This window comes from Grammomys surdaster, unplaced genomic scaffold (assembly GCF_004785775.1).
Source record: "Grammomys surdaster isolate TR1022 unplaced genomic scaffold, NIH_TR_1.0 97, whole genome shotgun sequence".
In the NCBI taxonomy this organism is placed as follows: domain Eukaryota; kingdom Metazoa; phylum Chordata; class Mammalia; order Rodentia; family Muridae; genus Grammomys; species Grammomys surdaster.
Window position 1 is genome coordinate 2,564,299 of NW_021604576.1, and position 21,448 is coordinate 2,585,746.

Consider the following 21,448-nt stretch of genomic DNA (forward strand, 5'->3'; position numbering starts at 1 on the left):
GTCTACACAGGAGGATAGACTACAGCTTGAGCAGGGGCTGTCTACACAGGAGGATAGACTACAGCTTGAGCAGGGGCTGTATATACAGGAGGATAGGCTACAACTTGACATTGAAGGACTTTGCTGTTTACCACACATTTTAATGTCAATGGGCTATTGAGATCCCTTTGTCTGGTTAGCATAATAACTGCCATGCAGAGTGGGAGATACCTGTGACTGTGTGTGAAGGCATGGCAGGCTTTCTCCGTAAGTCACAAAGGCCTAACCTTCTGGGATGCCAAAATGCCTTGTTTATGTACCAGATCTTGTTTCTTCAGTTAGATTCTTGTCCCTGAACTGGGAGGGACACCTTGCAGGTATTATTCAGGAAGCATAGCACTTAATGGCCACTGAAACCTTTGAACGCTCCTGATCTGTGATTAGCATTTGTTTTGTTTAGTTACTGTCTTGAAACTACAATGTGACACTTTATCCTGACAAAATCTTTCAATGATGATCTGCCAGATTGATGAAACAGAAGATTGTTAATTTTAAATGACATAAAATGTCCATTTGAGTGACTGTGGTGAGCTCTAAAACTGTAAAATTTCTACAGTAGCTAGGAAACATTTGTAATTTCAATGAGAAGTCTTGGAAAATCTTTTCTTTAAATTATCTAAATGTTTTAGGCTGCCTAGACAATAAATCATGCTGTGCAAAGGTTTTATTTAACACATTTGTCTTAAAATGCAAAATATAAAACTCGCCATATTCAGAGACATATATATATATATATATATATATATATATATATATATATATAATGTTTAGTAGTTTCATAATGCTCCATTCTCACACCAAAGAATAAAGTTCAGATCATTTACTTTCCCACATTTTTAATCTCTGTTTTCTGTTCCCAGCTTCAAAAATAACAAAGATAAATGAAAAGGCTGGTAGACTAGGCGTTTGAAAATATTTTCTTCTGCACTTGTGCTTTTTTTTCAAAAGTGTATTTAAGTCTCTAGAATGATTGTACAGATATGGAACAAAGTTATTTTTATATTCCAAGGATACAACTTTGGAAAGGCTACATGATGATTGTGAAGCAAATTGAGAAGTCACATTAGGCTAGTGAAGAGTTAGTTTCTATAAAATCACCCCACAATCCTAATTTTCTATTCACAAGCAAATTAGCTGGCCTCAATTGTTTAAGTAATGTGCACACTGAAGCCAAATTTAAGAATACATAAAAATCCCTGGTGACTCAGACACATTCTTTAAACTCCTTACTCCCAGACTTTTAACTCTAAGGTGTGAGAAATACCACATCATATCTCGCCCTTTTCTAAATCAAATTAACAATACTTTGATTGGCCTTTAAGAAACTTACCACATAGTTCTTCTGTGTCTAGGTTGCTGAAAAGAGAAAAAGAAAGATATTACTTCTTTGATAACATTTTTTTTCATTTATCTTTTTTTTCCAGTGCTAAGAACTGATAAATTCAAATACTTGGATAAAATGTTAATAATATAATACATTGATGTCAGAAGAATAATGCCATGGTCATGGACCAAGGACCCCATGATAGAGATATGAAAAGGTACTTTAGTCAATCAATCACCTCAAACATGCTATGCAAGTGATCATTCATGGTTATACTCCTAGACTTTCATTGAATTTTCTAAATGTTTAAATACAGTTACTCTCCAATCCACATAATTGCTTAATGAATGTATGTGGCTAGATAGTTCTCTTCTCCATTCTCCATTGTTAAGTAGTTGCATATTATTAATAACGATTATATCAGAGTCTGTCTTAAATAAATAATTCTGTGTATTTGTGCTTCTCCTTTCAACATACTAGAAAAATAACACACAGTAGCAAGGAGCATAAGCCCTGGGACTAGAATGCTTGAGTCCAAATCTTGACTCGGCGATTTACTGGCTTTGTGATCTTGGATACTTATTTGTCAATAAATCATTATAACTAATCACATTTTGAGAGAAAGGAGAAGTAAAAATATTAGCAATGATAAATGAAAATTTAACATAACTTAATTATAACTCCTATTTTTTAAAATTAAAATAAGAGGACTAGAAACATCTATCTTAAAGGTCTAAAATATACAAGGATCAGATAAGAACACAAGTTTGAAAAATCTTAGAATATGCACTTGTCACATGTCAAAGTTCAATGTATGCTTTCTTAGGCAACTCTTCCTTTAAGTCATAGGAAGAGATACCAGACAGGAGAGACTGTCACAGCATTTAATCACCAGCCCTATCATTCCTTATTATGTAACTAAACTTAAATTTTATTATGTGGCACTGAATATTCTACTTTATATTTGGATATTTTGATATTTCAGTATGTCTTTATAAATTAGATTTGCTACCAGACAGAATATGTAGAGGTTGTTGTGTTGGTTTTGGTGTGGGTTCCTCGTTATTCTTCTATTTATTCTATAGACATGTATTGATACATGTTAGACATTATTCTAACTGCCATTGATACCTGAGGCTGCAATGAATATCAAAATGAATATATGAGATTTCTAGTCTCTTGGAGTTCAATTCAATAGTAGATTCATGGGTTACACATGATGGCACATAACTTTAATACAAGCATTCAGGAGGCAGAGGCAAGGAGATCTCTGTGCATTCAAGTCAAAGCCGGTGTACATAGGGAATTCTAGGACAGCCAAAGTTACATAGTGAGATCTTATCTTAAACACACACCAAGAGGTAGACTTATATAGCAAATAATTAAATTACAATTAATCAGCTAATATTGGAGAGCTGGAGAACTTAACTGAGGAATCAAACAATGTATTTCAGGGTACTACAAATAGGCTAAAGTTCAAAGGTTAACTATAAATAGAAAAAGTAGCTGAACAAGTGTTATATGATGTGGAAATTTCTGGTTTCATTGGATAGGCAGTTGTGTCATTGGTTTTCTTCTGGAAACTGACTTATGAGAGGATGTTTTGCTGAAGCAGACACATGAGAGGATGTTTTGGTGAGATCAGAAATGTAATGTTTTTCTGGAAGCTGCATTGTGAAAGGGCATGGGATGTTTTGCTGGAGTGGACACTTGAGAGGATATATGGTGTTTCAAAAGAGTATAAATATAACCCAAAAGACAGTGGATGACACTCTGGCATTGGTTCACCTTGCTGGACTTCATTGGGCTTCACTGATGCTGGTCTTCATTGATGACACTCTTGCATTGTATCCCTTTGCGTTCTTCTCTGATCTTAACATGTCATGACTTTGTAGAAGGAAATGCAACAAAGAACCCCTGGCTGCTTTTTGCCACTTTGGTGAACACATGCCGATTGGCAGAGCCTCACCAGTTTGTTCTTCGTGCAGTTTGTTCTGGATTGAGCCACTACTGCTGGTTTGTGTTTGGTGTTTCTCTAGTAGACTGGACTGCTGACAACAAAGATTGGAATCGCTCCAAGGAGCTACTTCTAAACAGGCCCACATTCCGCTTGTCCTATTAGCCATCTTCCTCTCCTACCTTTGGTCAGTGGACCATAAGGAAGGTTGAAGCATTTAAATATCCCTGCTAAAGTAGGTTTTGAAAAATATAAGTCTACAATTATGCTGATTAAAAAATATTTTTGCAATAAAAGTTAAAAATATAAATAGAAATTCATTTAATTTCAAAGAACTAAGCTATTCCTTTGACTGAAATGTAGGTCATCAGTGAGGAAATGGGGCTGGAAAATAAATGGCCTCAGACAACAACAATTTATGAAGTTCCTCCTTGCTTTCTTATCAGTTTCAAATCACAGAACAATCTAAAGGTGAGTGGCTTGATTAGATTATACAGACAAATTGGTTACGATTAGCTAGTGGGAAAAGGAAAGCAAACTGCAGAGTCCAGTCTGCAAGTTACTGAAGTGGCCAGGGCTGGCTCATCTGGGTGGAGCACATAACCCAGAGGGGGCACAGCTTCATTTGTGTGGAGGGGCAAGAGGATCTCTTTCTATTTACATTTCATCCTAACCTTTACCTCTTTTGTGTATCTTACTTCTATAAAATTTGAACGAGTATGTCTGTAAATCCATATCTAGATGATAGACTAGAATACAATATTCTTTAAGATACATTTCTCAGGACAACTTTCCAGTGCTCCCCTTTCCCTATATTAACTAATAAGGGAGTGTGGTCAGTGGCAATTCTGCCTACTAGTGACAGGGAGAGATGAGGAGATGGGCAGTAAAAAGCTGATACTCGTGAAAGGTTTTGAGGAGAAACCAACAGAATGTTTTAAAGCATATAGGACTCAGGGTGTGTTACCTCAGACATTTTGTAGTATCACTGTAGGATATAAGATTTTTCCCCAAGTCTTACTGTTTTTATAGAACTTCAAACTTGAAAGGGGCATTAAAGAGCACTCATTTTTTATTTGTTTTCCTCAGAATGGTGCACAGGTTGGTAATGAGATTTATTTTGAATTTCCAAAAGATAAATAGATCCAATCTATGACTGAAAATTGAATTGCTTGGAATATAGCATAAAATGGAACCATTAGAAATAATAAACACAGAATCCCTGTTTGTTCCATATCACAACATGATGCTTGTCAAGTGTTGCAGTTTGTGGCTCCGACATGCCTGTATTCTGTTGTTTTTGTGTCATGCTGTTAGTAGTGGGTAGAAAGCCAGAGTTTTCTTTGCAGCAGGCTTCTGTGGATAAATTATAGTAGGGCTTGTTTCAAACTGTGATCTATTCCGCCCCATAGTAATGCAGGATTTTAAAGGACTTGTAAGCTACAGATGAGTCTAGAGTGTGTCTTATAGCATTCTCCTTCTTCTTTCTATGTTTATAGAAAACGTCCAAGGGTATTTTAGCAATAGCATCAGATTATATTGAGGGAGAGAAAGGATCAAGGGAGTGGGGAGAATGCCAAATGGAAAGAACGAATGCTGGTAAAGCAGCACACATTCTGTCCGATAGACACTCAACAAGAGTGTGAATACAAGAATGCTTCTCATCTGGCTGCCAGAGAGCAGTAAAAGTCAAACACAGAGATATTCATGGCCACCTGATTGGCAATGATGAAATAAAGACAAAGAAACCAAGTGTGTACCAGACGAAATAGCTTTGTAAGCTGTGTGCTATTATAGATTCATTAAATGTAACTGAAGAGTTCTCAATATAATGGAAAATTTTAACTCAAGATCCCCAGTTTTCAGTTTAGGTTATGTTCCAGAATAATTTTATATTCAGATCAACATTTACCTGCATTTCAGCTTAAATCTAGGAGCAAATGATTGTGGCTGTCTCATTAGAAGACTAGCCATTCTAAATTCCTCTTTTGCTGTTTCTGATTATATTCATTTCTTTATAGTAGTATCCCTTTCAAAACTACAATTTCCATATCCTATATGTCTTTGCTAAAATCATTAAATCCCAGGTTGATACAAGAATCTGAACTCACCTAATAGTGAATCCAATTAAACTCAGACTGTTTTCCAGGCATAAACATGTCTCATATATGGGAAATTAGTTGGAGTAAGAAAAGACATATTTCTAAAGCTACAAGTTATTGATTTACTCAGCCATGACATACTAATTATTTCCTCTGGGCATTGTAGTGAGCTGGTTTATATCCTCAAAATACTTACCTCTTGCACTCAGTAGTCTTTGTAGATACATAGACTCAGATGTCTTTGTAGATTCAATCAAATTAAGATGGGAGGTATTGATGCATTAGTGTGTATGCTAAGTGATTCCTTCTTTAGATGAGAAAAGGAAGAAAAATTTGGATATTGAGACACAGACACAGAGAAAACTTGTTAAGAGTCAGGAACTGTTAAGAGTGTGGAACTCTACCACAGGCCATGAAATGTCAACATTTGCCAGTTACCACAAGAAGCTGGAAGAAATGAGGAAAGGCTCCTCTCTTAAGACTGAAGAGGGCAAGGTCTTACTGAACCTATGTTATACTGGACTTCCAGACTTCAGAATGGTAAGAGAATAAATTCCTGTTGCAGTTTTTGGCATTTTTTCCTAGCAGCCCTAGGAGACTGTTAGGCCTGTCTGAATGTCCTATGTGGGGTTCAAAGTAACCATGCACATCAAACAGCATCATGGTTTGGTCTCTGTATCACTTCATTGTCTTTTGAACACTCCATGAATTGAAGAGCTAGTTAAAAAGTTAAGAGTTATCAGATTGCATTATGGTGAGAAATGTGAACAGACAGAATTTCTAGCATGCATGGTGCAGTGAGCATTAGCTGTATTCCCATTGAACACCTTCGAGGGCACTTCATCTTCCACAGCAGGACTCTGTGACTCAGGTGCCACTTTCTCATCATACAAGGGATGCTTAGTCTCTTGTCAGAAATGTCTATCCTATCCCATGTGTCAGTCATGCCCAGATTCAGTTCCAGGCACATCTAACTTGAGAGCTCTTATCCTTTCAAGTGGGAATGTAGACACCTGGTTAGACATCTGGAGTCAGCTTTTTACAGAACAGTCAGTTACAGCAGGGAAAGAAGGTGAGTGTTAGAGTAGCTTTTTAAGAATATTCATTGGGACTATTGATTCAAGCATACCCGTTTTCCCTACATACCAAGGGGATCTAGGCATCATTCACTAAATATTCAAATACTGGGTATTTGAGTGTTTCCAGAGTAATTTCCACCATGCATAGACTCCCTTATTCCTCTGTTGAACACTACAGAGATCTAAATGATAGTTTTTGGACTAAATCCATCAATTCAGGCACAAATGGAGGAAGAGGGACTGCAAAGGAACATGGTGGTCAGAACAGCTTACAGGAACTGCTGTTTCAGATAATATGGAGTAGAGAGCCATTAAATTCAGACATTAAAAAAAAGGTACAATGAGGTCTGGAGAGAGCCAGTTTACAGTTCACACTTAGGGCTTTTAGCAATGGTTAGCACAAGATTTCGAATCCTTATCTGAAATCTGGAGCCTTGGAAATACCAGGAAATAGAATCACAACACTGAGAGATGAAGCATGAAAGTATAACCATTGGACACAGTGTCTTTGCATCTAGATGAGCACAGATTCCAAACATGTACACAGGAAACCCAAGACAGTGGAGTGAAGAAAGATTCATTACCCAGGCTTATCTCCAAACAAAGGAACCATGAGGCTCATGTTCAAGAAGCCTATACTCACTCACAAGGGGACTGAGATTGCTCAATTTAAAGTCATTGTTTTAGAAGTTAGAGATGGTAGACACATTTTGGGACCCACGTAAGTCAAGGTTGTGGGATGAATTTTCAAAGATCCAAATACTGGACAGGCGTGTCTCAGGCTGTACTCAGCTTGCAACATAAAGTTCATCTGAAATAAAGAGAAGGGCACCATGAGAGAAAATCCTACCCTGACACTGTTAATGGTATTCTGCTATACTTGCAGACAGAAGCCAAGCATAACTGTCATCAGAGAGGCTTAATCCAGCAACTGATGGAAACAGATGCAGAGACCCACAGCCTAACATTACACAGAACTTGGATAACCTTGGTGAACATCGGGAGGAAGGATTGTAGGACCCAAAGGGGTCAAGGACAGGACAAGAAAATATACATAATCAACCAACATGGACCCATAGAAGCTCAAAGAAACTGAACTGCCAATCAGGGACCATAAATGGGACTGACATAGGCCCTCTGCACACATGTAACTGTTGGGTACTTTGGTCTCCATATGGAACTCCTAACAGTGGGAGCAGGGGCTATCTCTACCTCTGTAGCCTGCCTTTGGGACCCTTTCTCCCTACAGGGCTGCCTAGTCTAGCCTCAATAGAAGATGTGCCTAGTCTTACAACTTGATATGCTAATGCTGGTTGATATTCCTGGGAGACCTCCTCTTTTATGAAGAGAAGAAAAGGAAGTGTGGACCGAAGTGGGAACTGGGAGAAGAAAGAGGGGAAATTAAGTCGGGGTGTAAAGTAAATAAATAAATTAATTAATAATAAAATGTTTCCTATTGAACATACAGGCATAGGCTTAAAATTTTCTTATACTTAATAAAATTCTTATCTTAAACAAAGAGAAGGGCACTTTACAGTTATACTAATAAAGTTTGCCCTAAAAAGTGCTTGCCTTTCTAAAGCTAACGAAAACAAGAAATAAGATGTGACTAAGGAGGCAGAGGGAGGAGGCCTTAGAGAGAGGATAGCCAGTATACTTGCAAGAGACTGGGATTATAACTGGAAGACCAAAGAAAGAGGGGAGCGGAGGCAGACACACAATTTGGAAGAGTGGAAAGCATGTTCTTTCTGAATTTGTTTTTCTTAGGGTGGAAATCTAATTGGTTTATGCTCCAGCCTAACCAATTAGTTAGACAAATTTACTTTATACTTTTCTCAATCTGGCTGAACCTAGGAACTCCCTGGGGAATTTTCAGATATACAGATTTGCAGGCCAGACCCTCAGAGAGTGTGCTCAAGGCATGCTCAGGAATTTCTCCTTTAGGGACTTGTCAAGGTGGTCATTGTTATCAGTCTCTACCTCTCAACACTCCGACAGAGCAAAGAAGCACTTCCCAACCATTGGACAAAAAGAATATTCCCTGTTCTGTAATCAGGGGCTTAAATATATTATAATTATATACTCTGTTAATCTAAGCCTGATAATTATATACACAACAATATTCTCTGTTACTCTTTTGTTCAACTCCATGGAGAACTTAATTACATCCAGCAGGGGGCGAGACCTGATTATTTAAAAGGTCACTTGCTGAGTTTCAGTAGAACATTTGGCCTTGCTTTCTCTAATGGTGACCTCTACGGCTTATAAAAAAACCTAGCTTTGGTGACTGTACTCTAGAGGACGGAGGACTGCTGTTAAGGTCTCTCTGCATCTTTTTGCTTAGGGCTCCTTCTCTTCTATTCCTTAGGTATCGTTGCTAGTGATAATTCTTACTTTCTCGGGTTTGGATTCTGTCTTCTCACTCAGACTCTGGTGTAGCCACCTTTAGGACCTTTTCACTTGAATATTCTACTACTGTATCTCCCAGTGTTGCTCAAATGTTTCCCAATGCTAGAGTCACTTGAAGAGCTTGTTAAAAATGTAAGTCCCTGGGGTCCCATGCCCAGAACCTCCCCACCAAGGAATTTATCTCAAGCTTTCTACAATTGTGTTGCTGATTCTGGCGTCACAATTTAAGCTGCAATGGTTGATGTCACCAAGTACTCTTGCGCTCAGCTTCATTTTTCTTGGTCCAAGTTAGATGCTCTCAAAAGCCAGGTACTCTGACCCACAAGCACCAACAGTCAGACTGCATGTTTCTGTCTCACCTGTTCTAACTTTTTCTTAGCATATCAATGAGTTTTCTCAACTCATTCAATTATTCACAGACTGAACTTAGACTTTATCTTTAAAAGATTCAACCCAAAATTCAAGACATTTTCTTTAAAACTATGACTTCTGAATACCTTTCTAGGCACAATATTAGAAATTGCATCTTGACTGTCATTTAAAAGTTGTAGAAGGGGCCAATAAAATGGGTCCAGTAATTAGAGATTTCTTCATTAATACTAGTTCATATTCAGAAAACCAAACAGGAAGCAAATAGCTTGAATTCCCAAATATACAATAAGGTAACAATGGAGAGGAAGCAAAAAGAAAGGAATAATAAAAAAATGCCAGGCATTATTTTTATTAAACTGTGCTGTCCAAGTGCTAAAGCATACAATGACTGACAAGCTAAGGTTTAACACCGGACTCATACCTGCTTGAATTTTGTCTAATTGGCAGATTGACAGTTACTGCCTTCCAGACTGACAAAGCTGTCCCATGGCTGATGTCCTCAGAGGACACGTACTATCTGGCTTTCCACCCACTCTCTACTTCTCTTTTCTGTTTTGTTTCACTGCTTTTTCTATGCGGCTCAACACCTCCCACATTCAACCTGCGTCAGCTTCCAGAATCTCTGGGGAGCTCATTTCCCTTTCTATTTTTCTGATTGCCTTCTATATTATCTGTTCTACCCCCTGCCACTTCCCATCCATCATGCTTTTCAACTGGGAGGACTCATCCTTACGATGCAGCAGACATTTCTTACTACTTCTACTTACCCATCTATTCCGAAACACACTTTTCCTATCTTTGGGGAGCTTGCACTCAACTACATGTTCCTGGAGGGGTTGCTGATCATAATACCCTGACTTAATTAAATTTCTTTCCACTATGACAGGATGTCTGATATAAACAACTTAAAAAAAGAGAAAAAAGAGGGAAGGTTACAGACAACACCTGTAACTTTAGTTATTTTTAATCTCATTTTTAATGATGGTTCTCAAACACTTTAACCTCCCTTCTTGCCCACTGCCCACCAGTGGTAGTCAAAAAGAAAGGATATGGGGGAAGAGGACCTGTTTTAAAATGATTTTTTAGAGCAACTCCCATCTGCGGTGCCTGGAAATTGACATTTCAGCTTTCAGGCCAGTGGCAGCAGCTCAATTTACTTGCAAACACTTTATGGATATATCAGCAGTCTAATTTGGTAATGCTGGGATACCAGCAGCAGTGGCATGACCTAGCAGGAAGAGCCAGGCCTCAGCCTCAGCCTCAGCCTCAGCACAAGTCAGCAGGAGAGACCGGCAGGAGTTTCAGGAGAAGTTCTCAGCTGTGCTTCTCTCAGCAAAGCAAAGATCAGTGAAGACAAGAGACCAACAAGCATTGTACAGTTAGCTCTACCAGCCTAGATCAGCCCCCATCACAGTACATTGGGCCTATTTATACTCCCTCCAAACATCACGGTCTTGTCTCAGCATGTGTGTCAGTCTCAGTTGACATCACTCTGCCGATCAGCCTGAGTCAGAGGAAGCAGCAAGAAACTGCAGTATGCCACTGGAAGTTTTTGGTGCATTTCTCTTTATGGAGTCCTGACAAATGGAGCTCAACTACACAATGTAAAATGAACCAATACACGTGTATCACATGTGTACTTTCACATGTTTCCTGTGTCTGCTTCAGCAAAATGTTCCTTCACCCATCTGCCTTAATCTTTTACCTGTATCTGCTTCAATGAAACGTTCCTTCCCGTGTTTGTCTTAGCAAAACACCATCCAACACAACTGATTTTCCAGAGAACCCTTATGTTTCCACTTCACCCTAGTCATAGGCATATGCACCAGTGTCTTCTGTTTTTTGGTTGGAATAAATGCTCCCAATTGGAAATGTTGCACAGTACCATCTCATTGGCTATTCCTTTAGGATTTTATGTGTGGTGATCAGAGGAAGATCTTAAAGTAGCTTAGGTGGGGTATGAACTCCACACTGTATAAAGTCAATCTCCATCTGCCCCACATGGCACAACCCACTTTGTGGTTGAATAGAGCAATCCTAAGATCATGTGAGAGCTAAGAAAGAAGTGGTACAATATGAATGGATACGCAAGAATGATGACGTGGGGATCCTGGTGACAAGCTTTGCATCAAGAGTACGAGTCCAGGAACTCATTCACCACCACCACCCACCACCATATACTCATACTTTTCTCTCTTATTCAGACTATTTTGAGTTGAGCATCTGTCATCTGTATCTAAAAGAAGATGGACTAAAATGGAAAATTCTTAACCACTGGGAACAACCAACAAATAAATTAATCTTTCCTAGGAATGTAAGTTTGAGGTCTTTCTTTTGTTTAGATTAACTGCTGCTTAGTATTTAAGTTCTGTCTGCCACTCTTTGCTTCTTCCTTTCCCCTCCACATGAGCATTATCGCCCTGCCCCTCTGCCTGGATCTCCTTAGAAGCTTCACATAGCTCCAGAGATGAGCTGTACATGCTCTCTGGTAAAGAATGGGATATTTACATTTTCATTTTCTGCCAGACTGATATCTTTGTGGAAAACTGTAAAAATAAATGACTACATCTTTTACTTGGATGTCATGGGTGTGACAAAATGCTGCAAGATATTTACGGAGCTCTCAGGCTCTCTGCTTGTTTCTGTTTGTGGACCAGTTTGTGGATTGGCATTAGGCTATGGCCTTTGTCTTGGGTGGCACCCACATGGGTACTGCAGCAGTTCATTTGGGTTTTAATACGTCTGCTCTAAACTATGTCCAAGAAATTGGTTTGTATTAGGACACTGTGGAATAGAAACCTGTTCCTGTTTCTGGGACTTTTGTGAGTAATTTAAATGTCTACTGTTCAGATAGTTTCTGACCTAAATAGATATTTAAGAAGTCTAATTTAACAAAAAATGAAAAAACCTAGGTCTTAAAGACTAAAGAAATATCAAGAAAGCACTTATTACACTTATATTCTTCTACCTTTTGCCATTTCATAAAATACTGCATAACATCATGTGTGCTGGTACCACAAAATGTTTAATTAATAAGAAGGTCCATGAAAATGAGGGAGTCTAAGAATTAAATGTCAGAAAACTCAAATACACAGTTTTGTGAACATACATAATACCTGAGAAAATTGTCCTATTTTGCTGTGACTGGGAATGTTTAAATCTTTTCAAAAAACAAAAACAAAAAAAAAATCAGAGAAATAAAAAAGTTTCTTTGATGACTAGGAAAATTATGTGCTGGGAACATTTAAATACTTTTTTATGTGATAAAAATTGTCAAACATAATTCTCAGCTTGGCACACTTCATAAAATCTTTGATCTTTATTTCTCCTAATATTTCCAAAAAATCTAGACTTCTGGGATTATTGCAAAATACCAGACTCCTTTTGAGTATTCAGTCTTGTCATCAGGCAGACGATACAAAGAAACCAACTAGAAATGTTCCAAAAAACATTGTTCAGTACAATAGAGAAAGATAGAATAAGGAGTAAGAAATGAATTTTCCTTTTCAATCTTCCTTAAAATTAGTATTATATTTCTTTAAAAATTAGTTCACGATTTTTATATAGACCCAAGGAGAATTGATCTTTTTATTATACATTTTGATGATATTAGGTAGGGTCAAGTTAACAAAATTGAAGTAGAAAACTAAAAAACACAAAATGTTAATAATAAATGGACAGGATGGAAGTTATTTCCTAGAACCAAGATACATTGTATTTGTTTCAGATTTCTCAAGGTCTAATTAGCAAATTTTGAAATAGTTGGATTTTATTTTTGGGCTGGAGGAGGAGGGCTGAGAAAGAACCCCACATTAGAGACTTTGCATATATCTTTATTTCCAATAGTAAATAGAATTTTACCAATTAATTTATATGCTTAAGATACCTTTAGATTGTAATTGTATATTATACAATTGTTTTTCAAAGAAAATAGAAGTATATAGGTTTGCAAATGCTGAACAATATGTTCCTTTAAAAGATAGCTTATTATTTTGGGTTGCCCTCAAAATGCCATATGTCAGTAATATTTCTAAGACTAATGGTTCAAATTTCTATTCCATTTACCATTGGTATTTCCATTTTGTCCTCACACAGTACCTGTCGGACAGAACAGAAAGTGTATGTACATTGTATGATATTCATGGGGTGAAGTCACCATTGGTGGAAATGGTGTTTTTCCCTCGTCTGCTCTACTCCACGTGGTGGCTCTTTTCCCAAAGGATACAAAGAAAGTCATGCCCTCACAATCACACAAGGTGAGACTTCTTAGTCAATTGTCATGTGACAGCCTTGCCTTTACTCTTAACCTTATGAAACAATTACCTGTCATCAGGAAGGGCTGGTATAGCAAGGCCTACGCCATTCTATTTCTGAGTGATAATTTATACATACGACAGGGAAAGAGGATAAATGTATGATGTGATTATAGTCTTTGTATCTTATCCCACCTCTCAAAAATTTCCACTCCTTCCCTTTCCAAAGAGCTGAAGTAGACAAGGAACAGATGGAGTAGAATATCACTCTGCTCACCAGTGTTGGTTACCTAAAGGTCCAGGAGATTCTGCTTATGGAACGTTCCAAGAGAACAACTTTACCACGTTTTCTCTCCCAGGACTAGCTAGGCTTCTTCACGATAGTGGTTTGAGACACGGAAACAGCTCTGATTAAGACATTATATCACAAAAATCTAGAAAGACAGTAGGGGTGAAATTTGACTAACATTTAATTTGACCTTAAACCAAACTAAAGGAATCTGGAGAAATACCATCCGACTGACCATTGGCATCGTCTAAGAAGAGCAACGTTTTGCCTTACAAGCTTATGAAAGCAATGTATTAATTATTAGAATCTGGAAAGGAAGAAAAGCCTACCCTTGATGTTCAATGAAAAACATGTTCTCCAAGGAAGCCAGCTCTAATGATGCATGTCTGTATCCCCTGCAGCTGGGTAGTGCTGGCAGACATTTAGGTCATAAAGCATTTAATGCCATTCTGGCTATATAGTGAGTTTGAAGCTAAAGTAGGCTACATGAAAAGAACAAAACATGTTCCCTGAGAGCCATTGTCTTTTCTAGTCCACACACACACACACACACTATCTAATTTCATTTTTCACATTTTTTATTTTTATATTCTTCCATCCATTTCATGAGGACAATTAGAAGGTCAAGTGTTTTCAAGTTACTTGACAATCATTCTGACATTATATTTAGTTTTCTTGCCTCTGAGAGTTTTGGCACATTAAATTAATGCTTTCTCATATGGCGCCCTCTTTCTAACTTGTAGAGTCCAGTTTCGAAAGCAAATCAATGTAATATAAACATAGGAACAGTATCAACATAATCATCAACCATACTGATTTCATTAATAGTTCTGTTAGATAAAAGCAATTGTGTAGTTTTTAAGATAAAAATGTATGTATTGTAAAATCTTTTATTATAGCAATGCTAAATTAGAAAAATAACTGAAACAATGCTATAACTAAAAGTTCCTGGTCTGTCATCTTCTCCTCAGTCAGGCATACAGTTAACACTCAATAAAAACTAGAGAAAAAATGAGTAAAAAATAATAAAAAAAACTAAGCAACAAAACAGAAGCCACAACTTGGTGCCCGCCCCCCCCCCCAGTGGTATAGTTTTATTTCTGAATCACTTAAAACTAAATTTCATTTCTTGCCACTTTTCCTAACAAAGAGTAATTTTCAAAATCCCTCTTGAGGCAGTTTTGGGGGCTGGTAGAACTATTGAATTTTTTACAAACTAGAGATCAAGTTAAGTTCACAGATTAAACTTAGTATGACATAATTGCTGCACTTTCCATTTGGATGACAATGCCTTGTCTGTTATTTTTTGTCTTCTCCTCAAGGATCAAGTCTTGTCTCCTGAAGGACAGTTACCAGGAAACAGTTGCTCAGGCCATTTCAATATTAATAGCAGCTGGGTTGGAACAGCAAGCCAGGGGAGACACTGCATGCCAATGGGAAAAATACAGACAGCCACACAGGGAAAACATTAGCCAAAGATCTCTGGCAAAATGCAAGTTGGCCACACGGGGGTCGGGACGAGGGGGAGGCATTCCAATGCTGAAAGGTGGGCTTATGTAACTCACACGAAAATCACAGTCCATCTCTGCTGCTCTGTGGTACATTAAAGCTGGCATGAAGGTAATTAGGTACCATTCCATGGTAATTAAGGAAATGCCATTTTATTCACTTAGCTCGGCCTGCTCTCCGCATCACAGAATCTAGGATGTACCAGGTGGCATTCCATTCTGGAAAGCCCTGTGGTATCACAGCAACTCAAAGGAAGATGCAAGTGTTGCTTGCTTGCTTTCAAAAACCACTTAAAGGAAAATCCACTTCAAAAACTAAGAAAACGGATGATGCTCAATAACAAAACAAAATATCCAGCTGTTCAGAGAAAAATACCCGCTGCTCATTTATGAAACTTTTCACCAGTCTACAGATCATTGATTTTGTATAAAGACAAAGAGATAGATAAATTCCAGGAAAAATGTCTTTATGTATGTAACAGCAATTAATAAGAAGAGAGGCCATGAATTTGAAACAGAACTAGGATGGATATATTAGAAGGCTGGGAATAAGAGGAAGAGGAAAATGATGTAGTTATTTTATATTCTCTAATAAATTAAAGAAATATTTTTTAAAATCAAGTTCTATTAATACAGCTATTGTGTGTTTACTTGGTGAACAGTGTTTTCTTGGCAACTGTGATGGTTGGCTTTTATTGCCAACTTGACACAATCTAGATTTACCTATGAAGGGTCTCAATGTGTGATTGCCTAGATCAGATTGACCTGTGGGCTTGTCTGTTGGGGATGTTCTTAATCACATTAATTGAAGTGGGAAGACCCCCCCCCCTTGGGTGGCATCATTTGCTGGGTAGAGAATCCTAACTGTATAACGCGTGCATGTATTAATCCACTACTTTCTGCTCTTGACAGTGGATATACTGCGGGTAGTTCTTTCATGTTCCAAATACTGTGCCTTTCTTTCTCCAATGGACTATAACCTGAAATTTGAACTAAAATAAACTATTTCACTTCCAAAGTTACTCTTCAGGGCATTTTATTACAGAAACAGGAATCAAAACTAAGTGTCAGATACTCCTTTTAAGTTATGTGGCTTTGATTTAGATATATGGTGCTGTGTCTTCCAGTCTAAACATTAATCTTTTCAATTAATAGAATAGTCTAAGTATACAAAACAGTGTACTCTGTGAAACATGAAGCAATGCTTTTAAGAAGACACACAGACTATACTATATATAGGAGGTGTTCTAAGAGTATGAACTGGAGATATTGAGGTTGCTCAGTGGGTACAGGAATTTAAAATCAAGGCTGATTTATCAGAATTCAATCTCTGGGACCTTCATGGGTGAAAGAAGAGAAAGTTGCATTCTGACATCTATATGTATGCACACATAAACACATGGAACAGACACATGTTAAAAAATCTTTATTCAAAAATATGAACTGTCTTAGGGTTTTACTGCCAAGGTTGAACAGATATTTGCTTAAGTGAAATGAGGGAAAATCCAGAGTTCAGTATGAACACTGCCCCTGCGGTTTGGCCATCTCCCTATGCCTCAGCATAGTGTTGAAGCATGTAATAGCCAGTTCTTTAATGACATACAGCTGGGCCTGTGAAAATTCAGCAAAAGCATTTCCACGCTACACACTAAGCAATATTGAAAATCAAAAAAAAAAAAAAAGAATCTGTTTGTGATCTTGCTAATCAGAGCTGTTTTGAAACTTTAAAAAAAAAAAACAGGAAGAAGTGTGAAAAGAGATCCCCCTTTGCTAAGGAAAGTGTTTCCCCACAACCTTCTTTGATATCAAGGGGACAGGATTAGTAAGCACATTCATCAACGAAGGACACTGACTAGCAGGGCAAACTTCCCACATGTCTGCTGACCTTTATTCACTGCAACTGAGGCTCTTTTTCAAACACCTATAATCATTACTCAAGTCATTTCTGCTACTGTGTATCAACTTTAATAAAACTCACACATCATACAATTCATAAAATAATAGATGATTTCCTAAGCTCTATCAAAAATCTTTTGGTGACCTAACTGGCAGCCTTGTCTTTGTACTGTTTAGTGTTATGGAAAATGCCCTGTGTTAGAAGGCCTCCAGGTATGGTTAAAGAGTACTAACAGTCCTTGGAGAAGAGAAAGCCGGGGACTTATTTGATGAGCAAAGAGCTCTGGAGACAAGCTGTTCCAGCCCCCATAAAACAAACAGGGAACAGCAACCAATAAGCCCTCCCACACTGTCGCTTGAGAGCTGTTGAGAGTTCTCTTCTATTTTCCAAGATGTTAAGGTGTAGCTAAACCAGTCTGCCCTTCTCTCCTATACTTGTCTCTTAGGGATTAAAAGCAAGAAAACGTTCAAAAAGAAACATCTCATTTACTTGGTACACATATAGATTTCATGTTAGAAACAACTTTAAGCCTCAGGGCAAGGCTGTCCTCTAAAACCGGAGGTAAATAGACCTTTTAAAGAGTTCTGAATCAGCTTGGATAACTGAATCCCTGTCTAACTCTAGGGAGCCAGGGACTGTGTAGTTCTCCAGCTTCCTGCTCAAGCCAGCTGACCACCACCAAGATTCAGAACGTTGTTCTCAATTCTCAGACCTGGCCCCCCCCCCCCCCACATTACTACATAGGAAGGATCTTTTCTATCAAGCCTGAAAGGCAGCCTGCTAAGCTGCTTTCCCTTCTTGGTGTCCTCGAAGATAAGTTTCAAGTTGTCATTATTGTTCATTTAACAGTATAGACAGAGAGGCAAAGTCTCAAACAGGAATGAATACCAGCTCTAAACTCCCCTTTCTGGAGAGTACAATTGTTCTGGAATATTATCTAACTCCCATCTACCTTTCTAAGATGCAAGTCTATGTTTTTAAAGAAAGCCCATTTTACAAGGTATTATTGCATCCAGAAGTCAGGATGGATAGAATTTCTATCAACTGCCTCTCATTTGCAAAGAGATTAATCCTACAGGGCTATCCACCTAAGATAGGTCATTGGTCACTTCTCTATGAGCGTATCACTCTATTGTCCCTTAAAGTACCTCTTGAAACATTTCTGTGGATTGGGCATAGCCTTGGGCTCCCAAATATTGCTCATATCTCTAAGAGGGGAATTAGTGTGCAGAGACCTAAGCCATTGACTTGACTTCACAACTGCCACAGTTTCACGGGTTGCGAACCCAGGAGGCAACACTAAGCAATTATACACATACCCGTTGGTTCTGTATTCACAAGTACTACCGACACTACTTAAACAAACTTCATCTATTTATGTAGCACCTTCTTTGGCTGGTAGACTAAACTGCTTAACATTTGTTCCTAAGCTTTCACAATTCTCCTTCCAGAACATATTATTAGCTCCACTTAATATTCAAAGAGAGTCAAGCCTTGGAAAGTTTTCTTGGCCAGAAACGGAATGAAGATTGCTGCTCTACCAGACTACAAGGCAGTGTACAAAGGCAGATTCAATGAGCAGTTGTGCAGGGTCTGGTGTGACTTTGGGACAATTCTCAGCTTAACAGTTTCTCCCTGTGCAGAATGGGCTCCATCAGGAAAGTGCTTTTGAGATTGACTTTTTAAAAAATACAGCTACTCATTATGTATCTCTGGATGGCCTAAAACATCATACATAGACCAGGATGGCCTTGAACTCACAGAGATCTGTTTGTATCTGCTTCTCGGGTGCTGAGATTAAAGGGAGGCACCACCATGCCCGGCTTTCAAGATTAAACAAGTGAATGAATGAAAGCTGCTTACACTGGAACATAGTAAGCAATTCATAAATACTGACCATGAATAAGTTTTCTGTAATGCAGAGTAATCGCCATCATGAGCTTTCTAGATCAGAAATGTTTAAACTGACTCAGAAAGATGAGAAAGATAGATCCTTCAAGAAGGTCCCAGAGAGAGTCTTTAGTCACACACAGCTGCAAGAGCCTCTTAACTGGTGTGTTGCTTCTAGTTTGGAGATGTCTGCTATTCATTTGAGACGGCTTCAGGTTTAAGATTCATCCCTGGATCTCAGTTGAACAAAGAGTAGAAATCTGAATGCCCTGATGGTTCCAAAGCTCCTTCCCAGCCAGTATGTACCTGTCAAATGACTCCTTCATCATCTTGAACTTGAACCTTCGACATGTTGTGTGTCTGATCTTCAACATGCCACACTCTCTCGTCGAAGAGCACACACACATGCACTTCTATTTGATTGACCTCTACTCTCAACTCTTGCCATGCTCATTTCTTTGTCTCTCTTTGTTAATACACCCCAATAACTCAGCCATGAACCTGATGTTTTGAGGATCTCTTTGACTAAGTCCCTCAAAAACACTTCATTTCCCAGTTATAAGAAACCATTTTTTGTTATGGTTTAATAAAAAAATTCACAGACTGTATTTTGGTTAGGTTTTCCTTCCCCTAACTCCTCCCAGGATCCCTCTTTCAACTTATGACCCACTCAACTTCATGTTCTCTCTCCCTGTCTCCCTTTTTCAAACAAAAATAAAAATAAAGCAAACAAATAAAAAAACCAAACGAGACCAAAACACAACAAAATTAAACCAAACCAACAAAAATAAATGCACAAAAACCCATAGAACCTAATTTTTTTCCCAACTCCTCCCAGGACAGGATTTGCCCTGAAATGTGGTTGGTATATCCAGAGTCCCTGCATTGGAGAAAACCGATTTTCTTTTTCCCAGAAGGTATAATTTGCCAATAGCTTCTAGGTTAGGGTTGGGACTTTGTGTTCGTGTCCCCATCTCAATACTTACAGGTTGTTTGGAGAAACCATGTTTTATGTCTAATCTACAAAAGGACAAAATTCTAGTTCATCAATGCAATCTCAAGACCAAACAAAATATCCAGCCCTTAATAAGCACTCAGTAACTTTTTGCTGAAAGATGGCAAGCTCTGTTTGTATGGGCAAGACAGAACTGATTTCATGATTGAGTTACATAAGAGAACCTTGAGTTCATGTTAAATGTTTTTCTCTCCTTAATCTCCTGAATCTTCTCCCTTTGGATCCTCTAGAAATTATACTGGACCTTTTGAATACTCTCCTACAATATGGGCCTTCGGGGTATTCTCCTCCAATATCAAATTAGTTTTCCTATAACAGGACTAAAGTGATTTGAAAACCACTGACGATTTGCAAGCTAGAAAGAAGATAGGCAGGGAATCTTCGATGTTTTCACACAAAACATTAAAAGTTTCATGCTACAATTTAATCATTCTTTCCCACTTCTCATCAAAATGAAAACTGTAATCTTTATGATATTTTATAGTAGATGTCCAGAATTGATCTTGCTTATGTTAAGAAACTTTGTTTCAATGGCTGTAAATAATAAATCAGGTAAATATTTCCTATGTAGTCTGTTACCATGAAAAAGTTATTCCTGTCACAGGCTTTAAAATTTCAGATTACCTTTTTCACTTCATAGAAAAAAAATACAATAGAATGCAATGGAAATAAATTCTACATAAGATGAATTAAAAGCATATCATGATGTCCAAATCACAAGTCCTTCTCCGGAGGCTCAGAAACTATCATAGAAGAGGGTACAGAAATATGTTAAGAGCCACAGAGGAGAGATGACTATGATGAAACAAAATCTCCAAGACACAACAGTATATTTGCACATGTGAACTTACAGTGGCTGTAATAGCAAGCACAAGACCAATACAAGACCAAGCCAGACAAAATGGTAGAGGAAGGAAGAGAAAATCCCAACCCTGTTTGATGAGCTTCTGACAACTGTTGGCTGCTAGGAGAGGAAGACTCATTTTCTTCAAGAAGGATGCTTCCTGAGAGGCTACCAATGCTCCAGTAAATGATTCTACGTCTATACAAATGTAGGCAGTGATGAGGGGACTTGGTATGTTTGTGTGGGAAGATGGGGACAGTATGCCCTAGTATTTTTATTGGAATAGATATCTTGGAGATACTTTTTAAAATACATAATTTCAATGCATTTTCATAAATCATTAAAGATATAATAGAAAAAAATTGAAATATACAATGTGGTGGCCTCAAATCCAAGATTGAAAACTCAGAATACAGGTGGGAATTCACAGGAATTAAATTTAATAACAAACAACAAATCTGATTCTGGAC

The 21,448-nt window shown here is 38.0% G+C and overlaps 1 protein-coding gene across 1 annotated transcript in view; it reads right to left on the reverse strand.

Annotated features, from left to right (window-relative positions):
* Necab1 (N-terminal EF-hand calcium binding protein 1) overlaps window positions 1-21,448 on the reverse strand; it is a 140,657-nt gene that overhangs the window by 77,415 nt on the left and 41,794 nt on the right. The window contains exon 4 of the mRNA XM_028780915.1: window positions 1,370-1,395. Coding sequence (XP_028636748.1) covers window positions 1,370-1,395 — 26 coding nt within the window. The remainder of the gene's footprint in view (window positions 1-1,369; window positions 1,396-21,448) is intronic.